This window comes from Vigna umbellata, chromosome 3 (assembly GCF_029865625.1).
Source record: "Vigna umbellata cultivar VRB3 chromosome 3, Vumbellata_1.0, whole genome shotgun sequence".
NCBI lineage: Eukaryota > Viridiplantae > Streptophyta > Magnoliopsida > Fabales > Fabaceae > Vigna > Vigna umbellata.
The window spans coordinates 23,412,286-23,428,111 of NC_142167.1; the positions used below are offsets into that span (position 1 = coordinate 23,412,286).

The following is a 15,826-nucleotide window of genomic DNA, read 5'->3' on the forward strand; positions in this document are numbered from 1 at the left end:
AATTCACTTTCTTTGGATAACAGTGGGAAATTATATCTCATGAGTTGGTTAACAAGACTTCCAAATCATGTTTATATAATTTCAGGGTGTTACAAAAGAATTGTAATGTTAATGTTAATAGAATGATAAATAAATATAAATTAGTTCGAAGAGTTAGAGATATCTCATAGGATGAACTGTAAAACAATCACTCCTTAAAGCCAAATTCCATTTCAGTTTTTGAAAAAAAAAAGTAAAAAAAAAAGTAATATGAACACTACAAATCATGAAAGAATAACTTTATTGTGCAATTGTCAGGAAAGAATAGAAAGAGAAATTACTCTTACTTTGCATTTTGCCACACTCTTGCACTTCCATTTTCAAAACATGGAGGAATCAAAGAAGCAACGATGGCAGACTATTCAAGAAGATGATGCAAAATGGGTAACCCACTATTCCAGTCATCACCAAATATTGTTGGTGGGAGAGGGTGATTTCTCTTTCTCTCTTTCCCTCGCCAAATCTTTTGGCTCTGCTGCCAACATAGTCGCTTCCTCCCTCAACCCCTATGGTCTCTCTCTCTTACCCTTCAGTATTTTGTTCCTGCAAAAAATATTATTTGTGTCTTGGGATTTGATCATGTGTGTTCTTCTCTCTGTTTGTCATATTTGTTATTCATAAAGTAACCCTAGTGTGTTTTTATTTTTGTTTTATAATATTATTACTGTTTTTATTTGGTTGTTTTGAAGATGATGGAAGGTAGTATCTTGTTGGTACGTTTTAAACTTGTTAACAATTTGTGTAGCATTTTTGTGGCTTTCCTTGATATTGCATGAATAAAAAAGCTAGACTCCATGGCCAAAATTGCATATGCAAACAAGATTGTTGCAGCTGGGACATGTTGATATGTTTTATCAGTGGAAGTCAGTGTTTTTAAGGTTTCCAGTAAAATGAAGACATTTTTCATTTTTTACCTTTTTGGAAGTGAAGCCCTCTTCATTTTTGGTTAAGATTGGTTAAATACTTTGATATTGTAAGTTATTTTGACTTTTAGGAATGATCTGTTTGGAGTTTTGTCCTTTTTCAAAGCTTTCTGCCATGTTCTCATTCTCCACAATTTGGGGAAGTGTTGCTTATGTTGTTTAATGTTTCATTCATTCTCTCTATCTGTCTATTTTACTGCTCTAGTTTCGGTTGTACTTGCTAGAACAATGTGGAAAGCTGATTAATAAAAATAAGGGTACATTTTAGAGTCACATAGCTCACGAGTTCAAAATCCAAATGATCTCTCACATGTAGATAATGTTACCAAGATGTACAAGAAGGCAAAGTCAAATTTAGAAGAATTGCACAAGCTGGGAGCATTCTTATTACATGGAGTTGATGCAACCAAAATGAAGCTTCATCCAGATTTAAAAATGCGAAGGTTTGATCGAGTCATATTCAACTTTCCTCACGCTGGCTTTCATGGGAGGGAAGATAGCTCGTCGCTGATTAAGTGAGTTTTCTAGTATTTTTGTGTTTATTCTTGGCTCTTCTTTGCTGATATTAAGCTAGATAAGAAGAAAAATATATAGTGTAAAAGTTTAGCTTGCTTCTGTCTTCTTTCATGTTTTTGCAGAATTTCTGGTTTGTATATTCTGTTATTTAGATTTCTTTGTTTGTGAAACATGGTTTTTAAGTTTCTAATCCTTATCAACCATCACTTGTTTGCATGCGTTTTTCTTTGTGTTCTTGAATTTACAGGATGCATAAAGCCCTTGTGCATGGATTCTTCAACAATGCAAGTTGCATGCTTCTAGCCAATGGTGAAATACATATCAGTCATAAAACTACAGAACCTTTTAGCTACTGGGACATTGAGAATCTTGCTGCACAATGCTTTTTGACGTTGATTGAGCGTGCTGACTTCAAGATAGAAGATTATCCTGGTTACAATAATAAGAGAGGTGATGCCTATAGATGTGATGAACCCTTTCCACTTGGTAAGTGCTGCACATACAAATTTGTGTACATCCCTGAAGGTAAGAAAAAGCGTATGAAGAGAAAACGAAAGAGGGTTTCTAGACACAAAAGAAATCTCCAAATTGAAGAGATTGAGTATGCTGAGGAGCAATTACCAACTTCAGCTCATCTCAATTATTTCCCTACAGCAAGTCACTTTCTAAAACTGAAAGAAGAGACATCATTCACTGGGGTTCACTCAAGTAACATGACAGAAGTGCATGGAAGAGGTTTTCCTCCTGGTGGTTATTCTTCTCTTGGTATGAGTCGAGGCCCTCCAAGAACATTGCAACCAATGGAGGAACGACAATCTCTGCCACCAGAGCCGACATCTGCTCATATCAGATACTCTCTGACAGATCACATTAGAACAATGGAAACTGTTCCAGAACCATTGTATACTCGAAGAACATTGCAACCAATGGAGGAACGGCAATCTCTGCCACCAGAGCTGACATCTGCTCATATCAGATACTCTCTGACAGATCACATTAGAACAATGGAAACTGTTCGAGAACCATTGTATACTCTGTTAAAACTTATTTTTTTAACTGCCTTAATTTCATTTTATTTTAATGTATTAGTTGCTACACTTTAGGAGCAAGTCTCGTTCTTATCCACCGTTTCTGGAAACTGCTACTGCTACGTGGTTTCTGAAAACTGCTATTGCTACGTGGATGCTTTCAATTTTATCATCATAAATGTATCTGAGATATATTGAATAAAATATCCTTTTCCAGAATTAAGGAATTCTCCGTTTTCCTTCTTCATTTTCTCGTTGCCTCTTTTTTCTTCTATTAATCCGACAAATTGGTATCAAGAGCATTTTTTTCTTAAGAGACCTGTAGAATGGAAGGAGAGTCAACTTCCTTTCTAGTAACACTTCCCATCTTTAATGGGGGAAGACTATGATATGTGGGCTATAAAAATGTAGTCCTATCTAGAGGGACTGGATTTATGGGAAGCTGTGGAAGCTGTGGAAGAGGATTACACTGTTCAACCGCTGCCAGAGAACCTTACCTTGGCTCAAATCAAAAATCACAAGGAACAAAAAACAAAGAAGGCAAAGGCAAAGTCATCCTTGTTTTCTGGTGTTACAAAATTGATCTTCACCAGAATCATGACTCTTAAATCACCAAAAAAATTTTGGGATTTTTGAAGGAAGAATATGAAGGAGATGACACAATAAAAAGCATGCAAGTGTTGAACCTAAGGAGGGAATTTGAAATGCAAAGGATGAAAGAGTCAGAGACAATCAAGGAGTACTCGAACACGTTATTAGGCATTGCCAACAAAATAAAGTTGTTAGGCAGTGACTTTGCAGACTCCAGAGTCGTCGAGAAAATCCTTGTGACAGTTCCAGAAAGGTACAAAGTGTTTATTGCCTCATTGGAAAACACAAAGAATCTGTCCAAGATTACTTTGGCGGAAGTGTTACATGCTTTGCAGGCCCAAGAGCAACGGAGGCTTATGAGGCAAGAACATGTGGTTGAAGATGCTTTACCAGTAAAGCATCAAGTTGTTGCAACTAGTAAGAAGAAAAGCTTCAAGAAATTCCATCCAACAAGCAGCGAAGATATTACAAATAAAGGCAAGGATAAAAAGAAAAATTATCCACCTTGTAAGCATTGCGGAAAAATGGGACATCCATCATTTAGATGTTGGAAAAGACCAGACGCAAAGTGCAGTAAATGCAATCAGCTTGGCCATGAAGCTGTCATTTGTAGAAGCAAACTTCAACAGCATGAAGCCAATGCCCAAGTTGTTGAGCAAGACGAAGAAGATCACATTTTTACTGCAGCATGTTTTTCAGCAAGGGGCAACTCAGAATACTGGCTGGTTGACAGTGGGTGTACTAACCATATGACATATGACAAAACTCTATTCAAGGACTTGAAGCCCACTAAAGTCTCGAAAGTCAGAATAGGAAATGGTAGCTATATTTCTGCAAAAGGAAAAGGAACCATAGTAATTTCAACGAGCACAGGTACAATAACAATCTCAAATGTTCTTTATGTACCTGACATTGATCAAAATTTGCTAAGTGTAGGACAGTTGATGGAAAAAGGATTTAAAGTGTCTTTTGAACATCAACATTGCCTTATTTATGACATTGCTGACCGGGAAATTCTAAAAATTAAAATGAGAGGTAAAAGCTTCTCATTTGATCCAACAGAGGAGGAGCAGACAGCCTATTACACTCAGTTCAGTCCTACAGAACTTTGGCATAAGAGACTTGGACATTGTCACCTTGAAAGAATGTTAAAAATAAAGAAGAATGACATGTCAACAGGTGTACCAATATTTTCTGATAATTTGCCAAATTGTAATGCTTGTCAATTTGTTAAACAAAACAGGAAGACATTTCCCAAATCGGCTTGGAGAGCCTCTCAAAAGTTGCAACTAATTCACATTGACGTAGTAGGACCCCAATGAACACCATCACTACAAGGTAGTCTTTACTTTGTTCTGTTCATAGATGATTTTACAAGAATGTGCTAGATATTTTTCTTGAAATTCAAGCATGAAGTGGCTGGAGTATTTATGACATTCAAGAAAATGGTAGAAACTTAAAGTGGCTACAAGATTCAATTTAGAAGGTCACACAATGGGAAGGAATATACATCAACCAAATTCAATCAATTCTGTGAAGAAGCTGGGATTGAGCATCAATTAACAACTCCTTACACTCCTCAACAAAATGGGGTTAGTGAAAGGAGAAACAGATCAATAATGGAGATGGCTAGATGCATATTACATGAGAAGGAGCTACCTAAAACATTTTGGGCAGAAGCTGCTAATACAGCAGTTTACTTGCAAAACCGGCTTCCAACTAAATCCTTGAAAGACAAAACTCCATCTGAAGCCTCGTATGAATATAAGCCTTCTCTAACCTTTCTTAAAGTATTTGGTTGTGTTTGTTTTGCACATGTTCCTCAGGTTAAGCGTGATAAACTTGACAAAAAGGCAATTCCTGGCATCTTTGTGAGATACAGTACAATTTCGAAAGCCTACAAAGTTTATCATCCTCAAACCGGAAAGATGACTATCACTAAAGATGTGCATTTCAATGAAGGGCAACAATGGGAATGGAAGAATTCACAAAGCACAACTGAATCCTTTCACAATATACTAGATGATCATCCTGGAGAGCAAACCACAGAGTTATTGCAGAATGAATTGGAAGATGAACCTCCAATTAGGGGCACAAAGCTATTGAATGATATCTATCAAAGATGTAATGTAGCCATTTGTGAACCTGCTAGTTGTCAGGAAGCACTACAACTCCCAAAATGGAAAATTGCAATGGAGGAGGAAATGTCTATGATACAGAAAAACAAAATGTGGGAACTAGTTGACAGGCCTAAAAACAGAAAATTCATTGGAGTCAAATGGGTTTTCAAAACAAAGCTTAATGCAGATTGCACAATCAACAAATACAAGGCTAGACTAGTCGTTAAAGGGTATGTGCAAATTTTTGGTGTTGATTATTCTGACACTTTTGCTCCTGTGTCTAGATTAGATACAATCAGATTGGTGCTAACTGTAGCTGCGCAAAAGGGTTGGAAAATATTCCAATTAGTTGTCAAATCAGCCTTCTTAAATGGAGTTCTAGAAGAAGAAATATATGTGGAGCAACCGGAGGGATTTGTGAAGCATGGTGAAGAAGATAAAGTTTATCTACTTAAAAAGGCCCTATACGGCCTAAAACAAGCACCAAGGGCCTGGTACAGTAGGATAAATGATCACCTATTGTACATAGGCTTCAAAAAAAGCTTATCTGAGTCCACTCTTTATGTGAAACATAAGGGAAATAACCTTCTCATAGTTTCTCTCTATGTTGATGATCTTTTGGTGACAGGAGATGACACAAAGCTAGTTGAGGAGTTTAAGCAAGAAATGATGCAAGCCTTTGAAATGACGGATCTTGGTCTCATGTCCTATTTTCTTGGACTTGAGATCAAACAAAGTGAGGATGAAGTCTTTATTTGCCAAAGAAAATATGCAAAATAAATATTGAAGAAATTTCAAATGGAGGAGTGCAAAGCATTTAGCACACCGATGAATCAAAGGGAAAAGTTCGCAAAGGAAGATGGAACTGATAAAGTTGATGAAAGATACTTTAGGAGCTTGATTGGATGTCTAATGTATCTCACTGCAACAAGGCCAGACATTCTATTTGCTGTAAGTCTCTTATCTCGGTTTATGCATTGTGCTAGTGAAATGCATTTAAGAGCAGCAAAAAGAATACTGAGATATATAAAAGGCATTGTTGATTATGGTGTTAAATTTAAGAAGTGTAAAGAATTCATGCTGTATGGATTTTCTGATAGTGATTGGGCTGGATCCATTGATGATATGAAAAGTACTTCAGGATATTGTTTTAGCCTAGGCTTAGGTTTTTTCTCATGGTGTACAAAGAAGCAAGAGATTGTAGCACAATCCACTGCAGAGGCTGAATTCATAGCAGCAACAGCAGCTGTAAATCAAGTTTTATGGCTGAAGAAGATTTTATGTGATTTACATATTCAGCAGAAGAATAAAACTGAAGTTTATATTGACAATTAGGCAGCAATTGCAATTGCAAATAATACCGTGTGTCATGGAAAAACTAAACATTTCAACATTAAGCTCTATTTTTTGAGGGAGATGCAGCAAAATGGAGAAGTAAACTTAGTTTACTGCAAATCTGAAGATCAATTGGCTGACATGTTTACAAAGCCACTTCCAATCAACAAATTTAAATTCTTCAGAGAAAATATTAGAATTTGCAGTTCAAAAAAACAAGGAAGAGTGTTAAAACTTGTTTTTTTAACTGCCTTAATTTATTTTAATTTATTAGTTGCTACACTTTAGGAGCAAGTCCCGTTCTTATCCACCGTTTCTGGATACCTACGCGGTTTCTGAAAACTGCTATTGCTACGTGGATGCTTTCAATTTGATCATTATAAATGTATCTGAGATATATTGAATAAAATATCCTTTTCCAGAATTACGGAATTCTCCGTCTTCCTTCTTCATTTTCTCGTTGCCTCTTTTTTCTTCTATTAATCCAACATACTCGAAGAACATTGCAACCAATGGAGGAATGACAATCTCTGCCTCCAGGGCCAACATCTGCTCATATCAGATACTCTTTGACAGATCACATTAGAACAATGAAAACTTTTCCAGAATCACTGTATGCTCGAAGAACATGGCAACCAATGGAGCCATTAATTGCAATCTTTGCAACCAAGGCCAACATCTGCTAATATCAGATACTTTCTGACAGATCATATTAGAAAAATGGAAACTGTTCCCGAGTGATACGACTATCGCGGTCATACAAATTTTATGCAACAAAATAATGCAGTATAGATACTAGGAAGTGACTCCTAGGTTATATCTCAAGGACCAATATTGCGGTTCAGTCTCAAATCACACACGAAAGGGGGGGTTCAAAAGGTTGTTTTGTTTTTGGTACGGAAAAATTAAAATCTAAAATCAAAATATGACTAAAAACATTAAAATGAAAATTGCTTAAAACAAATTAAACATGCAACAAACCGTATCAAACTGACAATTCCATAAACGCAAGTAGGCGCCAACTCATACACACATAATTAAGCAAGAAATGCGGAAGTTGGTAATTGGAATGCACCAAAAGTCAATCACGCTTCAATTGGGATGTATTCTTCCTCGGTGCAGTAAAGAAAGAAAAAGGGGCTCCATCCGTGCACACCTTCTTATTCTCATCCAAAATAATTCTCCCTTCTACTCTTAAGCAATTCTCGAGCACACCAACCGGCACCTATGCATGTGCTTCATTCTTCAAAGCATATGAATAAAACTTCTTCTCTCCAAATTATCACCGTACACATACCACATCTAATCACTTCTTCAATCTCAAACAAGAAAGACAATTCTCTTTTCTTCCAGCCGTGAATCACCACTTCCACTACCTACCCCCATATAATCAACAAGCTTTACATCCAAAGAAAGAAATAGAATAAACAAATGGAACCTTACCTATTAACGTGCTACACCATGAGCTTCTCAAATGATTAAAATATTCTCTCCCCAAAACCGTGGATTACTCTAAGAAAGGGAATAGAAACCATGCAATATTCAAAGCCAAGACCCCACTTCCTTTTCCTTTCCAAAACCGTGACACATACTTCAATTTAGTTACCACCTTCAATTTTTTATTCATCACCTCATATGGCATGCTTTTAGACAATGTTTTTCTGATTTTTTTAAAGAATGATATGTGCTTTTCATGCAAAATGTCGTGACCCCTTCCTACACATATTATACTTTACTCTAGCAAAACCAAAGACTTATTCCTCCCTTAAACAATTGAACAAATATTATACTCTTTCCATTAGAGTGCAGCCGTGTAGAAGTGACAAAGCTAATGGAATAAAACAAAGACGCAAGAAACAAACGAGTGCAATTCAAAGTAAAATTGCATTTGATGAAAGCGTAACAACAAATGAACAAGGCTACTTCAATTAATGCTTTCCATCGTGTAGAAAAATAATCACATGATTCTTGGTTTAAGCATTAAAGATACGAACAAAACCTATTCAAGCTAAGCTCCATTCCATTGTGCTGACAGAGAAACTAAACCAGAAGCTCTTCTCTTCCAGCAGCCGTGACTTCAACTCTAGTCCTTGCCCTCCAACCAGTTTGTTTTTCTGCAGAGAACTCCAACAAGCAGAGTAGCGTCCAGAACAGCAGAGTAGAATCAGAACCTCCAGCCCCTCCAAGAAAAGCGTTCACAGTCAAAAGTTCAAAACCAAACACTCAGAGAGTGTGTGTATGGCCGTGAGTTCTGTAACTAAGAGTAGTGTCCAGACTCCCAGTAGCCCCGTATGGTCGTCTATGCTCCCTCTTTCAACTTTCTTCACTTAGTTAAATGATGAAGGCCCCCTCTCTTTTTCCTCTACCGAGCTTTTCAGTGAAGATAATATTCCCTTCAATGGTTGTTCCCACCTTTTATCCCTTCATATATTTTGCTGATGCTTAGTTGTCCAAGGGCCGTATGTTTTTTTTATCTTTGTTGCACCGTGACTTATACAATGAAAGGGTTGTATCCTCATTTGAACTACTTCTTCTAGCTGAGATTTACTTGGGTCCGTGAATTCCTTTAACAATGGAAGGATAAAAGCTTATTTGTGGAATGGACAAAGTAGAGAGATCAAAATCTTGCATGGATCTCTTCCCAAGTGTACGTGCATTTCTCCCAAAGTATCACTACATGCCAACACAAAACCTTAGTGGAGAATAATACTGTGAGTGATGGCCCTTTTGGTTCCAGCATATGTGATGTTATGGTGTGTAGTAGAAAGGCATGGAGATAGAAATCTCTCCAATAAGCACACCGAGAGTTGCTTCTCTTTTCTAATATGTGGGCCGTGACATTATGTGGCATGTGTTGATGTGCTTGACAAAATGAACTTGACAAATTGAATTGTTATGGGGCTGTGATGTGTTGTCCCAGTAAAAGGCTGAATGGCCGTGTGGATTTTATCTTCTTTTCAGAATTTATTTCTTTGCAATCAATTAAGGCAGAAGGAATAAAAGAGTGGCCACGTATGTGTGGTATTCCAGCTATGGTAAGCACAATGTCGTGGACTACTTTGCATCCAAAAACAACAACCCGAAACTTCCTTCATGAGTCAAACATCTTCATTTTTTTTCGACTTCAAACACACAGAAATAAATCAATGGAACTAGCTTCTCCCAATTAAACAGCACCGTGTACAAAAGGATCTCTTCCAAATGTCCAAGAATGTAATTCAAAATTTTCCTGCAATCATTAATTAAAATAATAAGTTCAGATAAATTAAAATAAGAATTTCTGACTAAATTACGCACAATTAACAAAAACGGAATAATACCGGACATTTTAGTACAATTTCCTGATCAAATTTGATACAGTAAACTAAGTGAAATTGAGAAAATATTAACTCATCAAAATAGACCACACTTAGGCTTTTGTACTCCTAGGCAAAATCAAGACGCTGATCAAGGAATAAATCAAAGGACAAAGGGAAGTGACACAAACCCAGCACACAGAAAATAAAGACCAACAAGGAAAGAAACACAAATTCTCAAAAAATTTGGACAGTAAAAGGTATAGACAGAATCCCACACAGAGTCAATGAAAGCAAATACTCAAAGAATCATCCAAACAGTTTAGTACAAGGAAAACAGTCAGTCAGTTCAAGAGATGAATCGAAAGCAACAGAGCCTCACAGATGCACACAATCAGTGTTTCTCTCAAGTGTTTAAGGTAAATCAATGTCACTCAATGCACTCAAGAAAACAAACACAAATAGACTTGGCAAGCCTCTAATATCAACACTCAAACACATACTCATGTTTAAATCAAAAGGTCTTTTAATGGTTATAATGGGGCCAAGGACGAGGGAGGATATATCTGGGTAAGAAGCTACAAACCATAAGGAACAAATGAGCAATGGGGAACAAGTGTAATACATTCAAACACACCCACAACCTCTAATTCCATCCTGACTCCATTATTCACAATTTGTTTTTTTCATTTTTCACTGTTTCCCTTTTTTTTTAACTATCTTTTTTCTTTACTCTATTTAGACACATCTTCAAGAGACAAGATATACCATATATTTACAAAAGCACAATAAAGAGAAGGCTCACTTTAGCCAATTCATCTGAAACTCCCAAGAGACCACACTTATTCCCAAAACAATTCCAAAGCTCCAGAATTCCCTAAGGTTAAGGTAATAATGGTTTTTCACTTAGGCTAGTGTACGAGATTCAAAACAAAGAAATGAGAAAAGTATAGGCTCAAAATGGGTTATCAAGGGATTAAAACAGGGTAGGCTCATTTGGCTCAAGAGGCTCAACAACAAAGTGCCTTTATTACTTTTAAACATGCGTATCGATCAAGAATCATCAAAAACAGTCAAGCCAAGTCATATGTGCAAGCAATCGAGAGTCATATCACACACAAGAAAAATCATTAAATGGCTCAAATCTCGCATAGGATGTTTGGTCACCATCAATTCAACTCTCAAACATTATGATCATCTTCCAAGTATAGAAAAGCAAGGATTCAACAAATCAGAGTATTAATGAAGTGAAGGAAAACTGACAACCTAATCACAATCCAGACTTCACGAAAAGCATGCTAAATTGTACACAAGACGCAACAAACTACATGAAAACCGAAACATGAACAAAGAAACAAACATGAACAAAGAAACAACCTCCATTAATAGACCACACTTAAACAACACAATGTCCTCAGTGTGTCACAATCAGCAGATCAAATAATCAGACAGTCATCAGATATCGACAAAGTGCAATAAAAGTGAGGTGGGAAGGAGGACAGAAACTCCGTGAGTCAGGTGGGAGGGTAGGTGGGGTAGACCAAAGACGTCTCCTCCACCACTTCATCCAATAGAATAGGATTGCTGAGGAAAGGCTTCAGTCTATGCCCGTTCACCTTGAAGCCTTTTGCTGCAGATGGACCCTGAATTTCTACTCCACCATAAGGATAAACATTAGTCACAACAAAGGGTCCAGTCCACTTTGATCTCAACTTACCACCCATGAGGCCGAGTCTAGAATTATATAGCAAAACTTGTTGGCCAACCTCGAAGTCCTTTCTAACAATGGAGCTATCATGGAACCTCTTGGTCCTTTCCTTGTAGAACTTCGAATTCTCATAGGCTTCCAATCGGATTTCATCTAGTTCATTCAGTTGCAACTTCCTTTCCTCTCCAGCTTGGTCCATGGAGAAGTTGCAAGACTTCACAACCCAATATGCCCGATGCTCAATCTCAACTGGTAGATGACATGCCTTTTCGAAGACAACCCTGTACGGAGACATCCCAATCGGTGCTTTGTAGGCAGTCCTGTGGGCCCAAAGAGCATCATCCAATCTACTACTCTAATCTTTCCTGTTAGGCTGGACAATCTTTTCCAAAATCCTCTTAATCTCCCTGTTGGAGATCTCAGCCTGCCCATTTGTTTGGGGGTGGTAAGGTGTAGAAACTCTGTGCGTCACCCCATATTTCTTGAGCAAAGCTTGCATGGATCTATTGCAAAAATGGGTTCCCTGATCACTAACAATTGCTCTAGGCACTCCAAACCTGCAAAAGAGGTGAGATCTAACAAAATCCACAACAACCCGAGCATCATTAGTTCTGGTGGCTTTAGCTTCCACCCATTTTGAGACATAATCCACAGCAAGGAGAATATAAGAAAAACCAAAGGAAACAGGGAAAGGACCCATGAAATCTATACCCCAGACATCAAACACCTCACAGAACAGCATAGGCTGTTGAGGCATTTCTTGTGTCTGTGAAATTTGTCCTGCTGCTTTCTGACAAGGCTCATAGGTGCTACAAATCCTCTCCGCATCCTTAAAGATGGAAGGCCAGTAGAAACCACAGTCAAGCACTCTGCAAACTGTTCTCTGTATCCGCAGATGACCACCAGGTGAAGAGGCATGACAAAATTGCAGGACCGAGTCAATCTCATGGTCAGGAATGCATCTCCTCGTAACCTGATCACTGCACAACTTCCACAGATATAGGTCATCCCAAACATAATATTTAGCATCGCTCTTAATTTTAGAAATCTGAGCACGTGATGCTGAGGGAGGAAAAACAGAAGCAACCAAATAATTTACAATGTATGCAAACCAAGGAGTGGGGTGAGAATAAGAAATCAGTAACAAACTCTCATCAGGGAAGTCATCCTGGATTGGAAACACATCAACTTCATTCCCAGCTCTCTCAATCCGGCTGAGGTGGTCTGCAACCAAATTTTGTGCTCCACTCCGGTCTTTAATCTACAAGTCAAACTCTTGGAGCAGTAGCATTCACCTGATTAATCTAGGCTTTGACTCAGCCTTTTTCAATAGAAACTTCAGAGCTGCATGGTCAGTGTACACAATAACAGGAGATCCAAGCAAATATGACCTAAACTTATCAAGGGCAAAAACAATTGCCAACAACTCTTTTTCAGTGGTGGTATAATTTGCTTGGGCAGCATCCAAAGTACGCGAAGCATAGTAGATCACTCTCGGCAGCTTGTCAATTTTCTGTGTCAAGACAGCCCCCAATGCATAATTTGATGCATCACACATGAGCTCAAATGGGGTTGTCCAATCTGGTGCCTGAATGATAGGGGCGGTGGTCAAAGCTTCCTTCAGGCAATCAAACGCCTGCTTGCATCTGTCATCAAAAATAAAGTCAATATCCTGCTGCAGCAGTCTGGACAAAGGAAGCACCTTCTTGCTGAAATCTTTGATGAAGAGCCTGTAGAAACCTGCATGTCCAAGGAAAGATCGCACCTCTCGCACGCAAGAGGGGTAAGGTGTAAGATCCTTGAAAATATTTGTAAGTTAAAATGTAAGATCCATGAAAAAAAAATATTTATAATAGTAAATTTTAACATTTTATTAGTAATAATAATTTTAATGGATAGAAAAATGTAAATTTTTGGATATAAAGTTATAGTAATTCTAGAGGGAGAGCTTCAAATTTTTGATAACTTATTTAGGATTTTTTTTAGAAATGTGAATAGTGAATAGTAAATAGTGAATAGTGAATAGTGAATAGTGAATAGTTAAAAAAAATATTAAAATAAATTGTGGAAGAGAACACGTAGAATTAATCATTCAGAGATAAGAATGGTGAATAAAAAATAATTTTTGAATAGTAAAAATGAATAGTAAAAGTGAATAGTAAAAATGAATCGTAAAATTTTTGGCTATAAATAGCCAAGGGGGGAGGCTGAAGATTTGCACCAAAATTCTAGAGAAATTGTGAGAGAAGAGAGTTAGAGGAAATTCTAGTTAAAGAGGCGAAATTCTGGAAGTTTCCGGAGAACGGTTTGAGAAGAGGAAACTAAGTTTGGAATAGAGGTAAGGGAAGCTAACTTTGAGTATTTCTTTTTGTATTATCTTGAGTCTTGAATATGCTATATTATTCTTTTGTCTGATTTTAAATCTTAAATATGGAGTATTTTGTTTCTGTATGATTTTGAATTTTAAATGAGAATATGTTTTTTGTGTTAATATCCAAGTGTGATAGTTGTAAAATGTGATATCGATTATGTTATGTCAATTGTATGTTATTAGTGGTTTATTTTTGTATTTTGGAAGGATTATAAATTGTCTAACCGGCTCTGCCAGATTCAATTTCTTGTTTCCCCAAACATTTTATTGTTTTCCTTATTTATTTTTATTGTATTTTGGAAGGAATAGAAATTGTCTAACCGGCTCTGCCAGATTCAATTTCTTGATTCCCCAAACTTTTTATTTCCTTCCGTATTTATTTTATTACATTTTTGGAAGGATTAGAAGTTGTCTAACCGGCTCTGCCAGATTCAACTTCTTGTTTCCCCAAACTATTTATTTCTTTACTTATTTATTTTATTGCATTTTTGGAAGGATTAGGAGTTGTCTAACCGGCTTTGCCAGATTCAACTTCTTATTTCCCCAGACATGTATTGTTCTTGTTATTTAATTATATTGTATTGATGGATGAATTAGAAGTTGTCTAACCGGCTCTGCCAGATTCAACTTCTTGTTTCCCCATGAATTTTTATATTAAGATTATTTTTATGATTGTCAAATATTGTATTCTTCTATGACCATTTATAGTAATGTTTTATTATTGTTAATTGTTTATAATTATCTTGTATGAATTCTATTATGGATGTTTATTGTGATGATTTTATTGAATGAGTTTGTTGGCTGAAATTAATCTTGTTGGAAGGTTTGGAATAAGGGTTCTGTAATAGCTTGTATATGGGTATTAAATATATATACAGGGTTTGAGGTTGTTGTGAGAGGAAGTAAAATTAGGCATTTTAAGATTTAGAGTATAAGAAAACAAGGTAGATAAATTAAATAAATAAATTGTTAATTATTGAAGGCCTCCCTTTGTTGGTAGGATAGAGGAACCTTAAAAACCTGAGTTGGCACATCCCTGATCATAGAGCAGCCCTGGCCTGGTGATAGTGGCATATTTTACTATGAATTCAGGATTGAATTAGAGAAAATATCAACTCTTTCTCATCCTTTTTACCTTGTAAATCCTAGTTTTCATTTAGTTTAAGAAGTGGTTTCATCCTAAGCTTTAAGTAGATAAATTGATCATTAACCCCTTCATTTAAACAAGTTAATTAGTTGGAAGAAGTCTCTGCATCAAATGAAGAGTGCTGGAACCAGAGAAAATAAGAAAACAACAAAAATAGCAAAAATATGAAGAACCAGAATCTGGAAAAAAGTTAGCTGGAGCGCCCTTTTTCCAAGGGCGCTGGAGCGGGCTCTGCACCAGGACTGGAGCTAGCTGGAGCGCCCTTTTTCCAGTCTTCGCGCGCTGGAGCGCGGTCTCAAGCGCGCCTGTTGCTGATTTGGCAGATTGGGTTTATTTAACCCCAAATTAGAAGGGCTTTGACATCTTTGGCATCCCAGACACAAATTCTCTCAATTGGAGTGTCCAGAGGCGAGCTAGGAGCTGTGGGAACAACCCTTCTTCATCCTTGGGTCCTCCTCCTTCTTCCATTTCCACCATTGTTGTAAGCTCAAGCTCTCCATTCGTGGAGAGCTAGTTTCATTTTTGTTGGGGATTGATGTAACCATGGATCTCTTATGTAATTACAGTTGTTTTGAATGATTATATGCCTCTTTCATTGATTGTTAGTGTTTAATTCCTCTACTTAAAGCTTGTATGAGTAATTCAACCATATCATGATTTTAGGGTTTGCTTGATATCGGGAAATATTGGGTGAATCTAGAAATGGATTAAACACCTAAAGGAAATTGTATCTAGGGATAGAACTAGGACCT

The 15,826-nt window shown here is 37.0% G+C and overlaps 2 protein-coding genes and 1 pseudogene across 2 annotated transcripts; 2 read left to right on the forward strand and 1 right to left on the reverse strand.

Annotated features, from left to right (window-relative positions):
- The first annotated feature begins 311 nt into the window (after positions 1-311).
- LOC148201993 (heavy metal-associated isoprenylated plant protein 41-like) lies at positions 312-2,725 on the forward strand. The gene is made up of 3 exons (XM_088110436.1): positions 312-550; positions 1,279-1,477; positions 1,726-2,725. Exons 1-3 carry the CDS (start codon positions 367-369, stop codon positions 2,579-2,581), a joined length of 1,239 nt encoding a protein of 412 aa, XP_087966562.1. The 5' UTR covers positions 312-366; the 3' UTR covers positions 2,582-2,725.
- Positions 2,726-6,045: 3,320 nt separating this feature from the next.
- On the forward strand, positions 6,046-6,552 carry LOC148201994 (secreted RxLR effector protein 161 pseudogene; annotated as a pseudogene).
- Positions 6,553-11,362: 4,810 nt separating this feature from the next.
- Positions 11,363-15,551, reverse strand: LOC148201995 (uncharacterized). Its single transcript, XM_088109502.1, has 5 exons — positions 15,436-15,551; positions 13,049-13,202; positions 12,706-12,817; positions 12,152-12,618; positions 11,363-11,821 (listed from the first exon to the last, which is right to left on the reverse strand). The coding sequence occupies exons 1-5, from the start codon at positions 15,549-15,551 to the stop codon at positions 11,363-11,365; spliced, it is 1,308 nt and encodes a 435-aa protein (XP_087965628.1).
- Between the last annotated feature and the right edge of the window lie 275 nt (positions 15,552-15,826).